The 17,780-nt window shown below is 29.3% G+C and overlaps 1 protein-coding gene across 5 annotated transcripts in view; it reads right to left on the bottom strand.

Moving 5' to 3' along the window:
* LOC129962123 (transducin-like enhancer protein 4) overlaps positions 1 to 17,780 on the bottom strand; it is a 334,765-nt gene that overhangs the window by 98,266 nt on the left and 218,719 nt on the right. For all 5 annotated transcript variants that reach the window (XM_056075858.1, XM_056075861.1, XM_056075862.1 and 2 more), the window contains one exon: positions 13,375 to 13,627. In XM_056075858.1, coding sequence (XP_055931833.1) covers positions 13,375 to 13,627 — 253 coding nt within the window. The remainder of the gene's footprint in view (positions 1 to 13,374; positions 13,628 to 17,780) is intronic.

The following is a 17,780-nucleotide window of genomic DNA, read 5'->3' as shown; positions in this document are numbered from 1 at the left end:
TCACTTCCCAAAATGTATTTACAAGAAGAAGCATTTCAAAGAGTTTAGTATATTACAGAAAGAAGTATTTCAAAGAGTTTAGTATATTACAGAAAGAAGTATTTCAAAGAGTTTAGTATTATTGTCACGTAGGTACTCTAGTGTGGAACTCAATGACACACACAAGAAGTAGAGCTAAACCAATTTATTAACTCAACTCTGAACTCAGAACACAGTGACTGACAGATCTTCTGCTTTTATACAGGTTCTGCTTCTTACAGGGAAAGTTCCAGAATACTTGTCTAGTGAAAGTCCAGAAAGTCTTTAAAAGTAAGAAAAGTCCAGAACACTTATCTGATAAATTAAAGAAAGGTCCAGAATCTGCTGGAACATGAAATAAAGGAAAACATAAAATCAAGGAATTAAATATTTACACAGACTGTGAATGACATTGTCTCTAGCGAGATTCGAACTGATGATCTCTTGATTATGAGATCAGTGCTATGACCATTCGACCATGGAGGGTCGACTTCCTCTTTTCAACGCGGCAATATAAATATTTATATTGTCATAAAACAAAGAATGTGGATGTATCTGAAGGGGACTAACTACAATATGTGCGATATATAAAAGGGAACTATATTGTTTTATACCACACACTGACTTTTTATTCTCCGCAATTCATTTCTGCTTTGCCAAGTACAACCACAGTTAGGTCGTTGTGAGGCGGCCCAAACCAAACACAAGTTTACAAAACAATATATACTCGAGAACCTATCCACGTGGAATTTCGATTCCCTAGAAGAAAAAGGAAGAAAAAAAAATGGACAAACAGATCTTTCTCTTCCTCGACGAGGACCGATAAAAGAAAGCAAACACAAAAATAGAAAAAGTAAACAAAAGAGAAGCGGATTTCTGGAAACAATCGAAGGTCCGCCAGTACTGTCGAACCCGTAGCTAGGAAGATAGAGAGAGCAAATATTGCAAAGAAAGAACGAAGTTAGAAAGGAAAAAAAAAAAGTGAAATTCATTTTTGCGTGCGCCCTGCATGCGCTAAAAGTGTTTGTGGAGCAAAGCTCGTCGCGCCTATGTTGATGTTTCTAAGGCAGTTGTTTGCGTTCCATACTCGAACACCGAATTTGTAACCTTCTCTTTCCCCCTGTATTCCTCTAGTGGGTTGTGTTCTACTTCTACATCCACTGTTCTCTCTCTCTCTGGGAAACGTATCGTTGCGAAAACTGCAACGAAATCAAATTACGTCCCGCAGTTTGCTTGGAAAGATATGGAACTCCCAGAAAAGTGGAACTTTTTTTTATTGTTATCATGCGTAGTGTGCACAGAAAGTGCAGGATTGAACAGCCTGGGGTGGGGAGACAGAAACTAATTCTACCACATTCCGCAAAAGAAATGCACCAAATTGGATATTTTCGTCAAAATCAGACATAAGAAACAAATATACTGCTAAACTAGAGACGGTTTCACCTAGAAATTTTGCCTCTAAGCTTCAGTTTAAAGTGGCAAATTGTTTAAATTGTAAATAAGAAAAAGCTGGTAGTGAATGAATAAGCGATTGTAAAAGTTTTAGTGATACAATAAAGCCACAAGTTTATTTCATCTATTTATGAGTAAAAGACCAAAGAAAATGTTTGTTACTTTTAAAAAAATGAATGATCGCATAAGAGCATCTTCTCAGACGATAATACTATAAACGGAAACAGATTCTCGAATTCAAATATTCATTTGAAATCTTATGTATATGGACAAAGTGCACCATAAATTTCATTGTAATTAACCGCATATACATATATGTAGATTTGTATAAGCTATCATCATAAGATGCTATCATCCGCAGCTAATTACAACCACAAATTTAGAAATATATCCCCTTCATAATATATGATATCATTTCTAAAGGGTGTCCCAAAATTAAAGCAAGATTTGAATTTTCCACCATTTGTGCAGTAAAGTATCGGCAACCCTATTAAAACCCATCTGACGGATGCTAGTGTAGAGTTAGTAAAAATAGATCGTTACACGATAGAGCAACGTGTTTTCATTGTTGAACAATATTTCAAAAATAATAAAAGTCTGGCGACCACAATTAGAAAATTTCAGAATTGACTCCCTAGATCGTGTGATTTAACACCATAGAATTTCTTTTAATGGGGTTATTTGAAGTCAAAGGTCAATGCTAACAAGTCCATTGAAGGAGAAAAATTCATCAACGAAATTCAGACACATTTATGAAAAATGCTCATGGAAAATTTCGACATAAGAGTGCGTATATGCCAGCAAAGCCGTTGAGGTCATTTGCCCTGTGTGTTATTCCATATATAATCCTACCTTGTATCAAATTACTATTCAATAAAAATATAACAATTTAAAGGGAAAACTTTTTAAAAAATTTAATTCAAATCTTGCGTTGACACATTGTTGTGTTGTGTAACGCTTCATTTTTATTAACCCTAAACTATCAGCTATCAAATGGTATTTTTAATTGGATTGCCAACACTTTATTGCGCGAATGGTGGCAAATCCAAATTTTGTGTTAATTTTGCGACACCCTTTATAAGGACAATAGATTTAGAAATATGTCCGTAATTGTAAAAATAAATTAATGTAAGTCAGATTTGTGGCAGTTTTGCAGCTCATTTCTATAAGAACTTTAATCACTGTTCGTTATTCCTGGTATCGCTGCATTTTCGAAACAATTTGCATTGAAAAGAGACTGTATAAATAGTCAACTTCACTTTCTTTCATATTTCTTAGGAAAAAAGCTGAATTAACTGAAAAAAAATCAGAGCTGATAAAAGACATTTTTTATGCAAATGTAATGATTAATTTGAAGAAATCATAATTTGATTCCAGGCATTCTTGCAATTAAATCTTGATTCATTAAATAAAATTTTATATTTTAAAATTAAATATCAAATCGAGAAGGCATAAATTCTTAAATCCAATTAATTTAAAATTCCTATTAAAGAGATATCATATAGTATTGTTTGTTATGTGTATGCTTACTTGGGGTAAATATCTTTAATTTTCTTTTTTAGAATGAGAAAGTCGATTTAATCAAAATTAATAAAAATACCAGTCACGCATCGATAATGCAGATAATTAAAAAACTAATACCAAGAAAAATTTACTTAATTTAACAATCAAAGGAAACGCTCGTTCTGACAGCCCGTCGCTTTAAAAATACGAATTAAATAAAAATCCAGCATAATTGAAAGCCTCGCGTAAAAGACTTTTTCAGTTATTAAAGAATCAAAACAGCAAGTGAACGAAACAGACGCATCACACACTAACAAAAAAATAACAAAGATGAAACAACTTTAGCACTCATCTCTGTTTTTGAGCTTGGCATCTCCACTTTCAATAAACTTGTTTAAACTATCAATTCATTGTCGAATATTTCTGTTTCTTAAAATTTAAAAATATACAACATTTCTGGGGATGATTTCTCTCAAATAATCATTTTTTAAAGAGCCGCTTTGCTTATTAAAGCGAATAAAAACAAGAGAAAATTTTCTCAGAATGATAGCAAGATAAAAAGAGCGAAGGATGCTTTTAAATATTTAGCAATTAAATTACCATATACAGCGAGTTACTTGAGAAGTAATATATATTTCAGTAATTAAGAAGAGATTAAGTATTACTGGCAAGAGAAGAGGAAAAAACTTACTTGACAAAATGAAACTGTAGTAATTGAATTTCGGAAAGGTATTACAGAAACTAAGTTTAAAATCCTTCGAATAAAAACGCAACTTTTCATAAACAGAAATCTTGATATTAGAAGAATTAATGCTAAGTAATCCCTTTTGAGACAACATATGTATTCGCAATTGGATTTTTTTAAGGACTCCTTTCACATATTATTGAAGAACAGGAAAAGATGAAAAGTAAATAAATGAATGGAAAAGACAGATTTTAACGAATAATTTCGAATGGTGCAGTCATTTAAATGAACATAAAAGCATTTGACTTATATTAATTTCGTTGAATGTAAATACAAAGATTGTTAATAGTCCACTATAAAACAAAAGTGTGTTAAGTTTCTTAAAATTCTCTTTTGGCTATGCATATGATCCGGTATAATGCATTTGAAATAAAAGTTTAAATAATGAGATATTAGGATAGAAGAATTCTATTTTTTTTCAATAGAAAACTTGCATAAATAAAATAAATATTTTGTAAAAATTACATCGGATTGATATGTTAAGGATTATTATAATTTTAAAAGTTTCAACTTCAATTCTTATACGGATTATTAGAAGTAATTATACATCTTGTTTTAATTACTATTAATATATAGGTGCGAATATAATACTTTTAACATTTAGGAGTTGATATTTAAAGTTATTTCAAGCATGAATTAGCGTTTTTTTTTTTTTTTTTTTTTTTTTTACGTATTACGTTAGATATATAAATATATCTAACTTTGAATTTGCGAACCTAAAAAATGAAAGAGTTTCATGTAAATTCACACTCTTGAAAATGAAAGAAATTTTTAACTCGTTATAAAAATTAGTTCAATGATAATATTAGTTAAAAAATAAAAACTCAATATGAATGGCACATAATTATGCTGACTAAAATAAAGATAACGAAAAAGAATTTTTCTTGTATCTTTATGGCAGATACGATCAAAGCAATACTTTCAAAATTCACAGTAATTTTGCAATATTTTTAAGATTTTATTAATTTATAAAGCATATATTCCAACGTTTCATTTGTGAAACCGATCAAACTTTGATAAGTTACATTAACATTTCATTAAAAATATAAATGTAAATTATCAAAGTTTGATGGAAAGATGGGTTTCACGAATGAAACTGTATTCGTAAAATATCACTTTTCATTTTTTCTTTCTTTTTTTTTTTTTTCTTTTTTTTTTAACGAAAAACTTTGATTTTTAAGGTATCTGGAAATAGGAATCATGAAAGAAAAAAACACTATTAATGTCATTATAATAGAAAATATAAATAATTTTATGTTTACTTTTTCTTCTTTTATAATAATTCTTATATTATTTATATAACTTCTTCCATATAATTCACGTAAAGCTTCAGAATTTTTCTTACAAAACTTATTTATCTATAAAAAAAGACTCATGTGTAGAAGGCCAAAAAACATTATATTAAGATTTACATAGTACATCTTTAGATAGCAAAATTAACTTAATATGAAGAAAAGCATAAGTTATGAAAGTAACATTCATCTCTCATAAAGTGATCATGAACTATACTCAAGAATTATTTAATTCTCCACGTAACGAATCTTGGAAGTTAATTTGACAATAAAAACAGACAGAATGGGAAAGGTATCGTAGGTAAAATTACAAAGGCAGACCGATTTAATGTAAAATAATCTTCAATCTGATGCCCATTTTCAATTGAATTTTAAAAAAATGTAATATTTTATGATGAATGCAAATGTTATAAATTTAAATAACATTTTACTAATACAATAAAAGATATATTATTATATATTAAACAGGCAACACTGAATAATTTTAAAGGAATTTTTTTTCTATTTGTCTTAATTTTAGAAATTAAAAATTTTAATTTCCAAGATTTACCAATATTAAGGATGTTACAGTCATTCATCGTTAATAGCACATGGTCATCTTATTACTACCACATTACCTTCATGTCTTTAGGTTTTACTGATTAATTAATTTTAATCAAATACTTAAATAAAATTTTTCCCCAAAATTTCTACATGTATTCAACTATTAATTTAAACAATTTAGTTTGAAAAATTATAAAAACTCAACCAAGGTTTTGGTGCCTCCGAATCTTTCTTGCATATTCTTTATTACAGATCTTATTTTATTCCAAAACACAAAATTGCGGACTCCAGGTAAAATCGCGCTTGCCATACCTATCATTAACTGACAATAGTTGCGAAATACAGACCTTTGGTGTGAGTCTAGCATTTTTACTGAAACTACCCAGTGAATATACATTTTTGGACGGCTCTTTTACCCGACCGATTGAAATGAAAATTTGACATGAAAGTACAATTGCCATCACAAGATCATATACCGAATTTTATTAATTTAAGTCTTTGAATTTAAGAGCTATTGTGTTTATCTGCATACAGACACAATGAAGTACAGAAGAACAGACAATCCGTTGACGACTAGATACAAAATTTGATAAAAATATACATTTTTGATGCTAAACCTGTGTACCAAATTTTATTTATCATTTTTTTAACACTTTTTAACAATCGAATTCACTTGCAATCGAAAAGCCAAACAGAGAGAGAGAGAGAGAGAGAGCTCTTCAGAATGTATTTTGTTCAGATTTCGATAGAAATGTACAAATTTTGTGTATATACCATATTTCATTCATCTGTTTGGAAACGTTATTGCGTTCACAGACAAGCGTAATGCTAAGAATGTGTTTATCGAACTCGGGAGAGTCTGAAACGTAGAGGTTTGTCAAATTCTCGAATTCTAATTTTTTGACATTTACAAATTTTGTTAAAATGTGTCACTTTTATTTTCTCGTACTTCGCATACAAATTTATGGAATTCTTTCAGAGAATTCCATAAATTTGAGGGGGGAAAAAATCAGATTTTCAACTTTGGTGCTTTAAAATAGAAGATTTCGATTATTTTGCAAAAAGTTTCAACATACGAAATTCTTAAACTTCCGGTTATTTCGAAACAAAAACTTTTTGGACCAACAAACCAATAAAAATCGAAGACCCATCATGCTTACAGGTGAAGCTAAATATTATAGATCTTTTTTTTTTTTTTTTCATGAATAACTGAAATGTATCTCTTATAGCACACGCACTGAACATTCTATTTGAATTCGTCGTCATAAACGCTTCAGTGAAGAAAAACTTTTTTTTTCTACTTTCAGTTCAACAGAAATAAGCTGACCTTTCTGTTTTTTCATCCGCGACATTTTTTTTTTTTTTTTTTTTTCAAAACTTAATCCTCAGTTTTTTTTTCTGACATAGACATATAAAAACTTACCGATACTGGTATTTCGAAGAAGAACTTATTCTTTTATATTTTATTTCGCATTCCTCTTTTATTTATTTTCCAATCCAGACAATGCAATACCATCATGTAGGTCTTTTTAAACGAAATGAGTAAGTACGAGAAGATGAAAAAGAAAAAGAGAAAAAATACTAAATCCATCTAGAACTTATATATCTGTATCTATATATTTCATTATTATTCTTTTTTTAAAGTAGGTATATCGGCAGTAAATGAGAGCGGAGCAATAGGATTTTGTAATCGGATTTTGTGCCATCTATCTCCAAAAGCTGAAGTCGGTATTATTTCCCCGAATTAGATTACGACGCGTGGACCGGCCCCGGAAGCGATTGTTTTACTTATTCTATCCTCTTTCCGATATATATAAAATGATTTTACTTCATTTTTAACCTTTTTTTTTCCCCCTTCTTTCTTTTCCAAAGACAAACAACTCCTAAGACGCGATTATTATTAGTAGAAAGCGGGCGACGGAGCAATTGTTTGCAAATGATTTCGAGGACTCATTTTATAGCGTTATTATATAGATATAGAAATTCAGAAGAAGTAAGGGGGCGGAGATTTAGAGCGGGGGAGAGAGAAGGGCAAAAGTTCAAAGACGGAGAAAAAGCCGCCGGGATTATAGAGAGAGCGATGAGGTAAATAAAAATATGACGATAAATATTTCAACGATTCATCTTATCCGTATGACAATCATTTTCCGCTTTCAGACGTTAAAAAACGGTTTAATGGGGGCATTCTGAAGAAGTATTTCGAAAAATGCTGCTTGTTCTTTTTTTAATCGTTTCCATTTGAGAATAGATTGAAAATCAAATAGATTTACGTTTTAATCAAAATAGCTAGAAACAACAATTTTAATTATTATAGTAGACAGTCCCTCTAAGCTTAATTTAATGATTTTAAATTGAATTTTGAAGAGCTTATTACAATTCAATTAATGATTCAAATGTGTAATCTTTTGTTCGGAAGAGATTATTATTTAAGATGGATATAAAGCTATTCGATGAATTTTAGAGATAATGTTATTAACAATAATTACTGATTAATGGAAAAATGTTTAGGAAAGAAATATATCAATAGAATTAAAATTGTTAATAGATAAATAGTATCTATTTGATAATTTATCAAGAAGAACAATAATATGTATTAATTAAGAGTTAAATACTAAAACAAAATTTCAGGTCCTATTTTAGAATCATGCAATTTTCTATCATCAAATCTTGGTTTAATGCTTCCTGAGCATTGCTTATTTAATGAATTTAAACTATTAAAAAATGATAATTTTAGGTAAGAAACAAAGAAGTTTTCATATCGTGATTAACGTCCATTTTAAAAATCTACTGAAATGCGTTATATTATGTTCTAAGGATAAATGCTTTAAATGCTGTAGGCATTTTAAAGCAATCTTTTGTTAAAATTCTGCCCCGAATTGAGTAATTTGAAAAAAAATTGAAGAGGAAAAAATATTGCAACGGTAATATTAGTTTAAATTATTTTATAAATTAAATGTATCGATAATTAATTATTCAAATTATGTTAATACGTTTTAATTTATCGCATACGATGGACATAAGCATCATTCCCACTCTATCTTTCCTAAAGTTTTAACAGATTAAAAACAGCTTCTTAAATATTTTCAAAAAAAATTACAGATAATTATAAACACAATAAAATATATTAAAAGTTTGAGTTGGTTAGGAATATTTATAGTTCGCAGTATAAAATAAGATATTAAAAATAGAAATGCGTTTAATTTATTTTTGAATCAAATAGCTGAGAATTTAAAATATTTTAAACACATTATTTATGTCAGAGAGTTTCACATTTTTATCTACAGTTTAGTTTATAAATTAAAAGAGTCTTTGAAACAAACGTATATCATATAAAAAATATTTCCATTAGTTTTCTGCCTACAAACTTTCGTAATTCATAAAAATGCTGCCATTTTTGTCGAACAAACTTTCAATATTCAGATGCATTTAAAATAAATGGCTGGAAACGGAATTTTATTACTAAACAGCATTAAAATGAAACCAAATAAACTACTTTATGAATCCAATTCAAAGAAACAAAATATTTTAAAAAGTCACTCGAAACAAAGCTTATTACGTGCTTAAATTCTTTTCAATGTTTTGAGGAATGAAAGAGATAAAACCAAATATAAAATGTATGTTCCCCAATTTCCATTATCTTCAAAACTCAAATTTCAAAACTTTTTACTTTTTCTTTTCTTCTGTTAAAACAGAGCAAGAAAAAATATTTATCAAACTCTGAAGGTAACGATTTGAGAGAGAGATCAAGAAAATATATCAAACATTTATGAATATATCTTTGTAGAAAACAATTAATTTTGCTTGTAATGCACAAAATGAATGTCAAAATATGCATATACTTTCAATATCTAGGTTAAAGACATTATTGTATGTTATCCAATAAAAATGTTTTGTGAACGCTCATACTTTCAGAACCCTCACTGAAATGTTTGAAATGCAAAGATATAATGGCCAAGATCTAATATTAAGTAGATAAGGTAAGCAGGAAAAAAAATTACAATGAAGATAATATAATCGAAATAGAAATATTGTCCTGGTCCGACTGACATCCTCTTTGTGCATACTAAACCATAAACCAGCGGATATCTGGTGGAATTCACATTTTGATCCCGAGGCGTCATCACTAAAGTTGCCACGGTTTCATTTATCCCAGGAGATTTAAAAAGCATCACAACATTATACCCTACCCATTTACCCATTTTGTCCATCTTATAAAAGTATATAAAAACAACTAGTGGCTACTAGAAGGACCAGTTTGCTTAGATCATCAATGAATGATATGCAATGATTTTAAAGCTTGCACGAGTTGTTAAAACAACAAGAATCTTTGCAACTTTTGTGCATGAGAGGAAAGGTGGTTTATCCATTGGGGCTAATGAGTTGTAGCGCTCCTTGCATTATTTCAAAATTATATTTATTAGCTTATGCAATAATATTGATTCACTTTTTCATTTTGATAAGTTAGAATTAATGTATGATATACTGTATAACAGTCGCGTTCTGTAAATATACTTAAGAAGAGAAAGTCAATTGTTTTTCCTTAAAGTATGGCTTTCCGTGCTAATTAAAAACATAGGTTCTATCAGATTCACAGCACAGATCCTATTGGTGCTACTTATAACGCACACGGCGAAGTGCCGATTAAACTGAGGGTAAAAGCATTTCAAGAGGTGCTTAATGACCAGATCTTATTAATAGAGGTAATCAAAAATAAGCATTCTCTTATATTTTGCTCTTTATTTCCCCTCACCTCAATTGTTTTTCATGACTTTATTTATTTCACTTTTCGAAGATTATTATTCGGAAGGAAAAAATCCTTCCTGCTTAGTACATGTTGCACTACAGACGTTATTTATTTCTCTTTAATCAATCGTTAACATAATGATTATTTTACATCACACCGGGAAATAAATCTATTTTGAAGAGTGTTATTGTTGTTACTTATGGCACTTGCCATAGACAAGACCGCTAACAAAATCAGCGATTTAAGTCGAGTTTGTGCAGTAGCTTCTGAGGATAAAAGCCCCTGGGCACTCGAGGACAGAAGTCTGACTTCTAGCTCATATGAAGATGAAACTCACACATTCGCTTGCACAACCTCTTTTTACAGCGGGGCTCTTTCACACACCTCACAGATAGAACACAGAGTAAGGAACAACCATGCCCGAACTAGGACGCCCAGATCACGGGGAAGACGCGCTACCCGTAGGCCAGGACGCCGGCATTTTAAAGTGTTTTTTTTTTTTTAATGTTTAAAAAAATGAAATGACAACTCAATTAGAATTCTTCTAAAAGGAAAAAAAATCCCAGCATTTTACAATGAATTTATGAATTTTTGTTTAATAGAAATTAGCAATAACTTTTACTGTATCAAATAAAAGAATCTCCAACTGTAACTTTCCCAAGTCACAATTAAAAGTTTTAGAATTATGCTCGTCTGAGAAGAAGTTGGCTGAGAAATCCTACAAAGTAAAAGTATGAAATTTGGTATATGGTCTTTAAGATACAATTGCAATTTCCAATGAATTCAATCAAAATTCCTGAAAGTATACTGACCTTCTCATCAGCGAGCATGCTAACTCAAAAAAAAAGCTAGATGCTCATTATTTTTATAAGAATTTCAGTTCTTTGCATTTTAAACCAATTCTCCGAAGGGTTGACTGTCCATCGGTCCTTTCTTTCCTTCACATTTGAACGTCATAATTTATAAATGTAGCAAGTCAAGTGGTGGATTTTAATAAACGACTCTAAAATCGGTAATTTTTTAATTTTGCACGATAACCCGCAACAAATACATTGTCAGTGTATATGTGAACACGGTAACTCTAAAATTAAATAAACATATATATATATATATATAATATGCGATAAATTTGGTGGAAAATAATCGAATCTTAAAGAGCTATAACGTTGTTTAGTTCACAAACAATTTTAAATTATCCGTCAGATTAAAAACTAGCTATTGCGCAAAATAAGAAATCCATAAGCCTTTTGTATATGTTTTCTGAATATCTTTGAATTTTGAAAGCAAGAATAAAATAATTTATAGATTATTAGTAAACATTTATAAAGCCTCGATAATTTTTAAATAAAAAGTATCAAAATGTATAAATAATTTATATAAATATTCAGATTGAATAAATTTTAGATTTGCTTATACATATTTACGTTTTATTGATGTATTTTACATTAAGTTTAAAATTTAGAGGACTCTGAAAACACTTTTGAATACAAATGGAAAACCCTATAAATTTCCTTTGCAACGAAAAGTAGCCACTGAAAAGAGCTGCTTTGAAATAAATGCCAGTACATAAAATTAAAGGCATTTCAAAAATAATATGACATATTATTTTTAAATATAAATAACTAAAGTCAATTTAGTTCAAAAAATGTAAGAATAATTAAGCTTCAACGGAAAATTTTTGGTAGAACATCTAAAATGAAATATGCATATGAAATATAATTTTTATTTGGTCTTACATCTTAAGTAATAAAAATATTATTAAAGAAATACTTTTATGCTGTATAAAGAATCTTACAGAATGTAGTCGAATTTTAAAGAACTCTTATGCTGTTTGCTTCTGAAACAGTTTTAGATTATAGGCCAGGTTAAAAACTAGTTATTATGCTAAATAAGAAATACCGTAGCATTTTGTATTTCTTCTGCAAATGTTTTTGAATTTTGAAAGCAAGAATAAAATAAATAGTGCACAGATTATTATTGAATAATCATAAAATCAAAGCAATTTTTAAATAAAAAGCATTAGGGACTTTTCTTAAACATTTTATGCATGTTCCAAATATATTCGTAAATAGTTTGAATTTGATATAAATTCAACAAAATTATCAAACAATTTCAAAATCTTTACATTTTATCAAATAAAACAGAAGTTAAAATATTAAAAAATAATTAATATACTTTTGTGGTCAAATTTTTAATAGCTGAATAATGAATGCGAAAGTTGCACTACATTTTTTTTAAAATCTTAAAACATTTTAATTCTTGAAGAAATTAAGATTTCTAAAATATCAAAGATAAAAATCAAGGAGAATTTGCATCAAATGAATAACTAAATTATTTGAAAAATATTTATTTCACAATTATTTATTCAAAGTTAACTATTTGAAGCTTTTAACATTTTCTAGGGTCTGCGGCGGAAATGCTTATGCTTATCATCAAATTCTTCAATCTTTATATAAAGGTTATGTAGGTTTGCATAAGTTCTGACAAATTTTTCAATAAGACAAACTTTGTTGCTTCAGTTCCTTATTTTACACAAAATGATGAGTCCTAATTTGTTACTTAACTTTTAATTAACCACATTAAATTAATCTAATAAACTAAGCGAATCAATTTTCTTAAGTCAATCTCAATCCAAAAAATATTTTAATATACAATGACTAGAAACAAAATGGCCTTTTATAGGGTTAGATAGACTGAGTATCCTTTAAAGAATTTTAAATTTTTAAATAAATTTATGGTTGCAAACTAATAATATCTTATCAATATTTTCTTCCACATCCACAGACACTTCACCAATAACTGAGGCTACGGTTTAAACTTATGGACTGGGTGGGGGGGCTTCTTTTTCAATAAATAAAAGGAAAACAGAAACGTTCATCCCAATTATAAAAGGAAAACTAACCATATACCATAAAAAAAACAACCATTTCATGATTACAGACACATTTCTTCGCGACTTTTTATAAAAATTTTATAAAAAGAATATAGGAAAAAATATCTTTCTGCCTCCAAAAAGTAAGGTGCAAAAAGATGAAGATAAATCTATACATATATAAAGAAGAGTTAATAATACTCACAGTTTGAGTTCCTTTTTTCGTCCCTGTGGTCCTTGATGGATGATGAGGATGAGGAAGATGCGGTGGATGCTGCGGCGGCGGCCGACAGGTGAGCGGCCGGCCCCGCCAGGGAATTGGAGAGTGCCAGAAGGCCCGCCGCGCTGCTCGGGGGCAGGGTCGGGGGTTGCAGCCCCGCGATGGCGGCCGCATGGGGCATCATGGGCAAGGGCGGCGCGTGCGCGTGTGGAGGTAACTGCTGGGCGTGCATCTGCTGCTGCAAGGAGAAAAAGAAAACACAAACAATCAGGACACTTAACGAACAAAAGCAAATACCGAACACTGTTAAGCATTGTATTGCATTGAATATTGTGTATAACTACATAAGCACATCTTATAACCATATATGTTACGGAACATATTTTGTATAGAATCCACATATTCTCCAGAAATTTTCTATCAGTCTTGAAATTTTTTTATATGGAATTAAATATTTTACACCGTGACTTAAATAAAATTGATTTTTAGATACACATTCACTAATGTCAGTTTTAAATCACATTATTTGAATTCATAAATTTGTGTTTAAAAGAACAATTCAATCCGTATTTAAAAAGCCAAATACAAAAATATCATTCAATGAAAAATTTAAACTGTTCTATTTGAATAAGTAATGGCTTTAATATCACTTAAGAAACATTAAACATCAGATATTGATACAACATACTTTAAAACAAGTCTTAAACGAGTCAAATAATTTTCCTCAAAAATATTTTAAAATATTTACAGTTTAAAAGTATTCTTTTACATAATCCTTGCATACATTGTGCATTTTCATATAAGCAAATATGTAAGAATTGTGTGAATGATGCAGAACACATAAAAAATTAAAATAATGCCTTTAGGACACTAACATAATCGGTTGTTTAATTTTATAGTTAGGTAAAAAAGTTTAATGACTTTTGAAACTGAAGTTAAAAAAGTCAAATAACTTTTGAAATTGTAATATTTATTTATGAGAATAATTAATTAAGTTGAGCAAACATCTAATAAGAATATATACATATAAATGCTTCTTATACTGTTGATAATTCACAGACATTGTTTGAAACTTCTTTAAAAAAGCTACAATATATATATATTACAATTTTTTTAAATTAATTGCCATGCTTTTATTTTGTAAGTATTTAATTTAATTAGTATATTTATCGAGAAATTTAACTAAATTTCAATTAGAAAATGCATCATTATTTCACACATCTTTATTTTAAACGTCTGCTTTCAAAAATTATTGATCTAATTTTATAAAATAAAAAGAAACACATTTAAAAAAAATATTCAAATAAATAATATATGTTTTGTAAGAAAATATTTGAATTTAAATATTCTTTTTAAGAATTTTCCATTGAAATGAAGTAAAATTTATTCATTCACTGTCTAATAAAAAAGAGAAGAGACATAGCAATTTTTGCTTTTTATTTCAGAACTGAATATCTAACATTTTTTTAAAAAAAGTCTGATGTATATTCTTTTCTTTAAAAATATAAGTTGCTCAAAATAAGAGAATTTCAAAGATTATTTATCGAATGAATTTAAGATTTTTAAATTACAACTTTATTAATGAAATAAAAATGAGATTTTAATTTTAACAGATTAAATAATAGAATAATTGTTTCTTCAGCTTCAATATGCATAATATTTTCATTCTTTGACAGCCAATAATAGGATTTTCTACTTTTATTGTTATGGATTTTTTTTTGTTCACTTATAAGAAATTGATTTCATTTATATTATTGTTACACTGTTGTATGTATGCTGTTTGTAAATATCTTAATAATTTATTTGATAAGCAGTTATGCAATATATATTATTTAGCCTTCTTTTTCTACAACCAAAAAATATATTGTAAAGAGCTGAGTATGATTTTGACTATTATAACAGTATAATTCAGAATACGGTCGAAAATGTTAGGAAAAGCAAGTTTACAGCTATTAACTTTTTTTCTGCAATAAAATAATTTTTAAAGCAAGACATGAGCCATGCATTTGTTCGATGCATTTTCTACGCTTTTGAACTTCAATAACTAAGTGCGATGGCATTTTGTCGCTGATGTTCCAAGAACAATCATGCATTTGTTCGATAAATTTTCTTCGATACAAATATTTTTTTTTTAATTTGTTAAAGCCCAATTTTAAATTTTGTGTGTGTTTTAAAAATGGAATTAAATGAATTATGAACAAATAATCGTACAACTTTAGAAGCAGAAAAAAACTATTAATAAAGAAGGGGGAAATTATTTCCCGATGAGCAAATTCTAGATGCGATAAAAAGACGAAATACTTTGAAAATCCAATTTTTTTTTTAAATAAGAAATGGCAATAATAATAATTATAAAAATTTCGATAAAAAAATCTTTCAAATATCCAGTAAAAATTTTGAATATATACCGAGAAATAAAATTGAAACAATAAAACGATTGATTAATTGATGAGCATATAATGACTATAATCGAAACTCGCCAATCTGGCAGGCATCAGACTAAAGGGCCACAGAATTGAAAAAATGCTAGTAAAAAAGTTACTAAGAAAAAATTTCAAATTAATATTTTTTTTTTGAAAAATTTATTGCATTTTTTATTATTATTATTATATAGTTAAGTATTCATAATAAGTATCACTAAATATAATTCTAAATCCTAATTTTTCATGACATGTCTAAGGCACAGAAGCTCACCTGAAGTAACTTGTTTTTCCTGTAAGACGGATAAAATTATCCAAGACAAAAAGTGTAGAATGGTAAGGAAATATGAGGCGAAAGGCAATATTCAGAAAAAATTCAAAGTTTTTCCGGAATTAAAAAAAAAAGGTAAAATGAATAATTTCTATTATTGGCAATCTGATTATAGAAATCATAAAATTCAATAACATTTGAAATTTTTATTCGGTAAGTGTTAGTATCTATCGCAATTACTTACTTAAAAATAAAACCCTATCAATTGTGGTTCTCACTTTAACAGCCAGAAAAATAAACCTGAAAGAATCCAATACGTCTACGAAGCAATATCTCCTTTTTAAAGAAAGTGGAGAAGGAAAAATAGGAAGAGCAAAATTACTTCCGTCAGAGCGATCCTGTAGAAACATTACGAGGGGCAACACTGATTGAGCACGGGGGATTACAGTCCTCTCAATCAGGGAAGTTGGGGATGATGTGAAATTGACAACTCACCAAGGAATCGCCATCCGGAGAATGGAATCGGAAGGAAAGCAAACTGGAAATGCAGGGGGAGAAACTTCATTTATTTTCCAATCGGTTCGCCACTCGCTTTTAATTGTGTCGAGACGGCCAGCCCTGCCTTTCTCTCCTGCTTAAGGTAATTAGCCGAGAGATTGTCGCTAATTAAATACCTCCTGCCGCGATAGCGACGCTCGCCTGGCGACCGGGGGACGGCGGAAAAATGCACTTCCTCTCGAACCAAGAATTCCATCCAGTAGTTGTCTCTACTGAAGAAATTCCCATTCACGCTTCGAATTTCCAGGTTTAAGACAATAGGAAGGAAAATGCAGCTGTCCTGAGTAAAGCAGAGCAATAAACCGCTGTAAAGCATAGATAGAATTCGCTCTTCGAATTTTTGGCATATTTCTACAATGTGGTGTTCTTTGTGCTAAATTTCATATTATAATGAAAAGAATCACCAGTACACTTTGTGAATATTTTCGAAAGGAAATAAATAAAATGCACTTCAAAAAATGAATAAAATGTACATCCTTTCGAACTAAGAATTCCATCCAGCAGTTGTCTCGACTGAATCACCAGCATACTTTGTGAATATCCTCGAAAGGAAAAGAATAAAATGCACTTCAAAAATTAATAAAATATTCGAAAGGAAGTAAATAAAATGCACTTTAAAAGTGAATAAAATATTAGAAAGGAAGTGAATAAAATGCACTTTCTTTTGAGTCAAGAATTCCATCCAATAGTTGTTTCTACTGAAGAAATTCCCATTCACACTTCGAATTTCCAGATTAAAGACAATAGGAAGGAAAATGCAGTTGTCCTGCGTAAGACAGCGCAACAAACGGCTGTAAACTATACGTAAGATTTCGCTCTTCAAATTTTCGGCATAGTTCTAGAATATATTACTCTTTGCGTTACATTTCATAGTATAATAAAAATAATCATCAGCGTAGTTCGAGAATATCTTCCGTCATTCGATTTCCACCAAGTTTCAATTTTTGTGTTAAGATCACACACGAAAATATATGCATCTATTTTGTGCACTTGAGTTATTATATTCATATAATCACTAGTATGAAGATTCACAAATAGTTAATACGATTATAAATTCGGCCCAGACTGAAACATATCTACAATTTTGGTGGAAAATTTGTATGCCATATTCGTTGGTTGAGTTAAATTTGTTTTTGAATCAC

This window comes from Argiope bruennichi, chromosome 2 (assembly GCF_947563725.1).
Source record: "Argiope bruennichi chromosome 2, qqArgBrue1.1, whole genome shotgun sequence".
Classification (NCBI taxonomy): Eukaryota; Metazoa; Arthropoda; class Arachnida; order Araneae; family Araneidae; genus Argiope; species Argiope bruennichi.
Note: the sequence above shows the minus strand (reverse complement) of the source record. Positions and strands in the feature narration are given on the sequence as shown.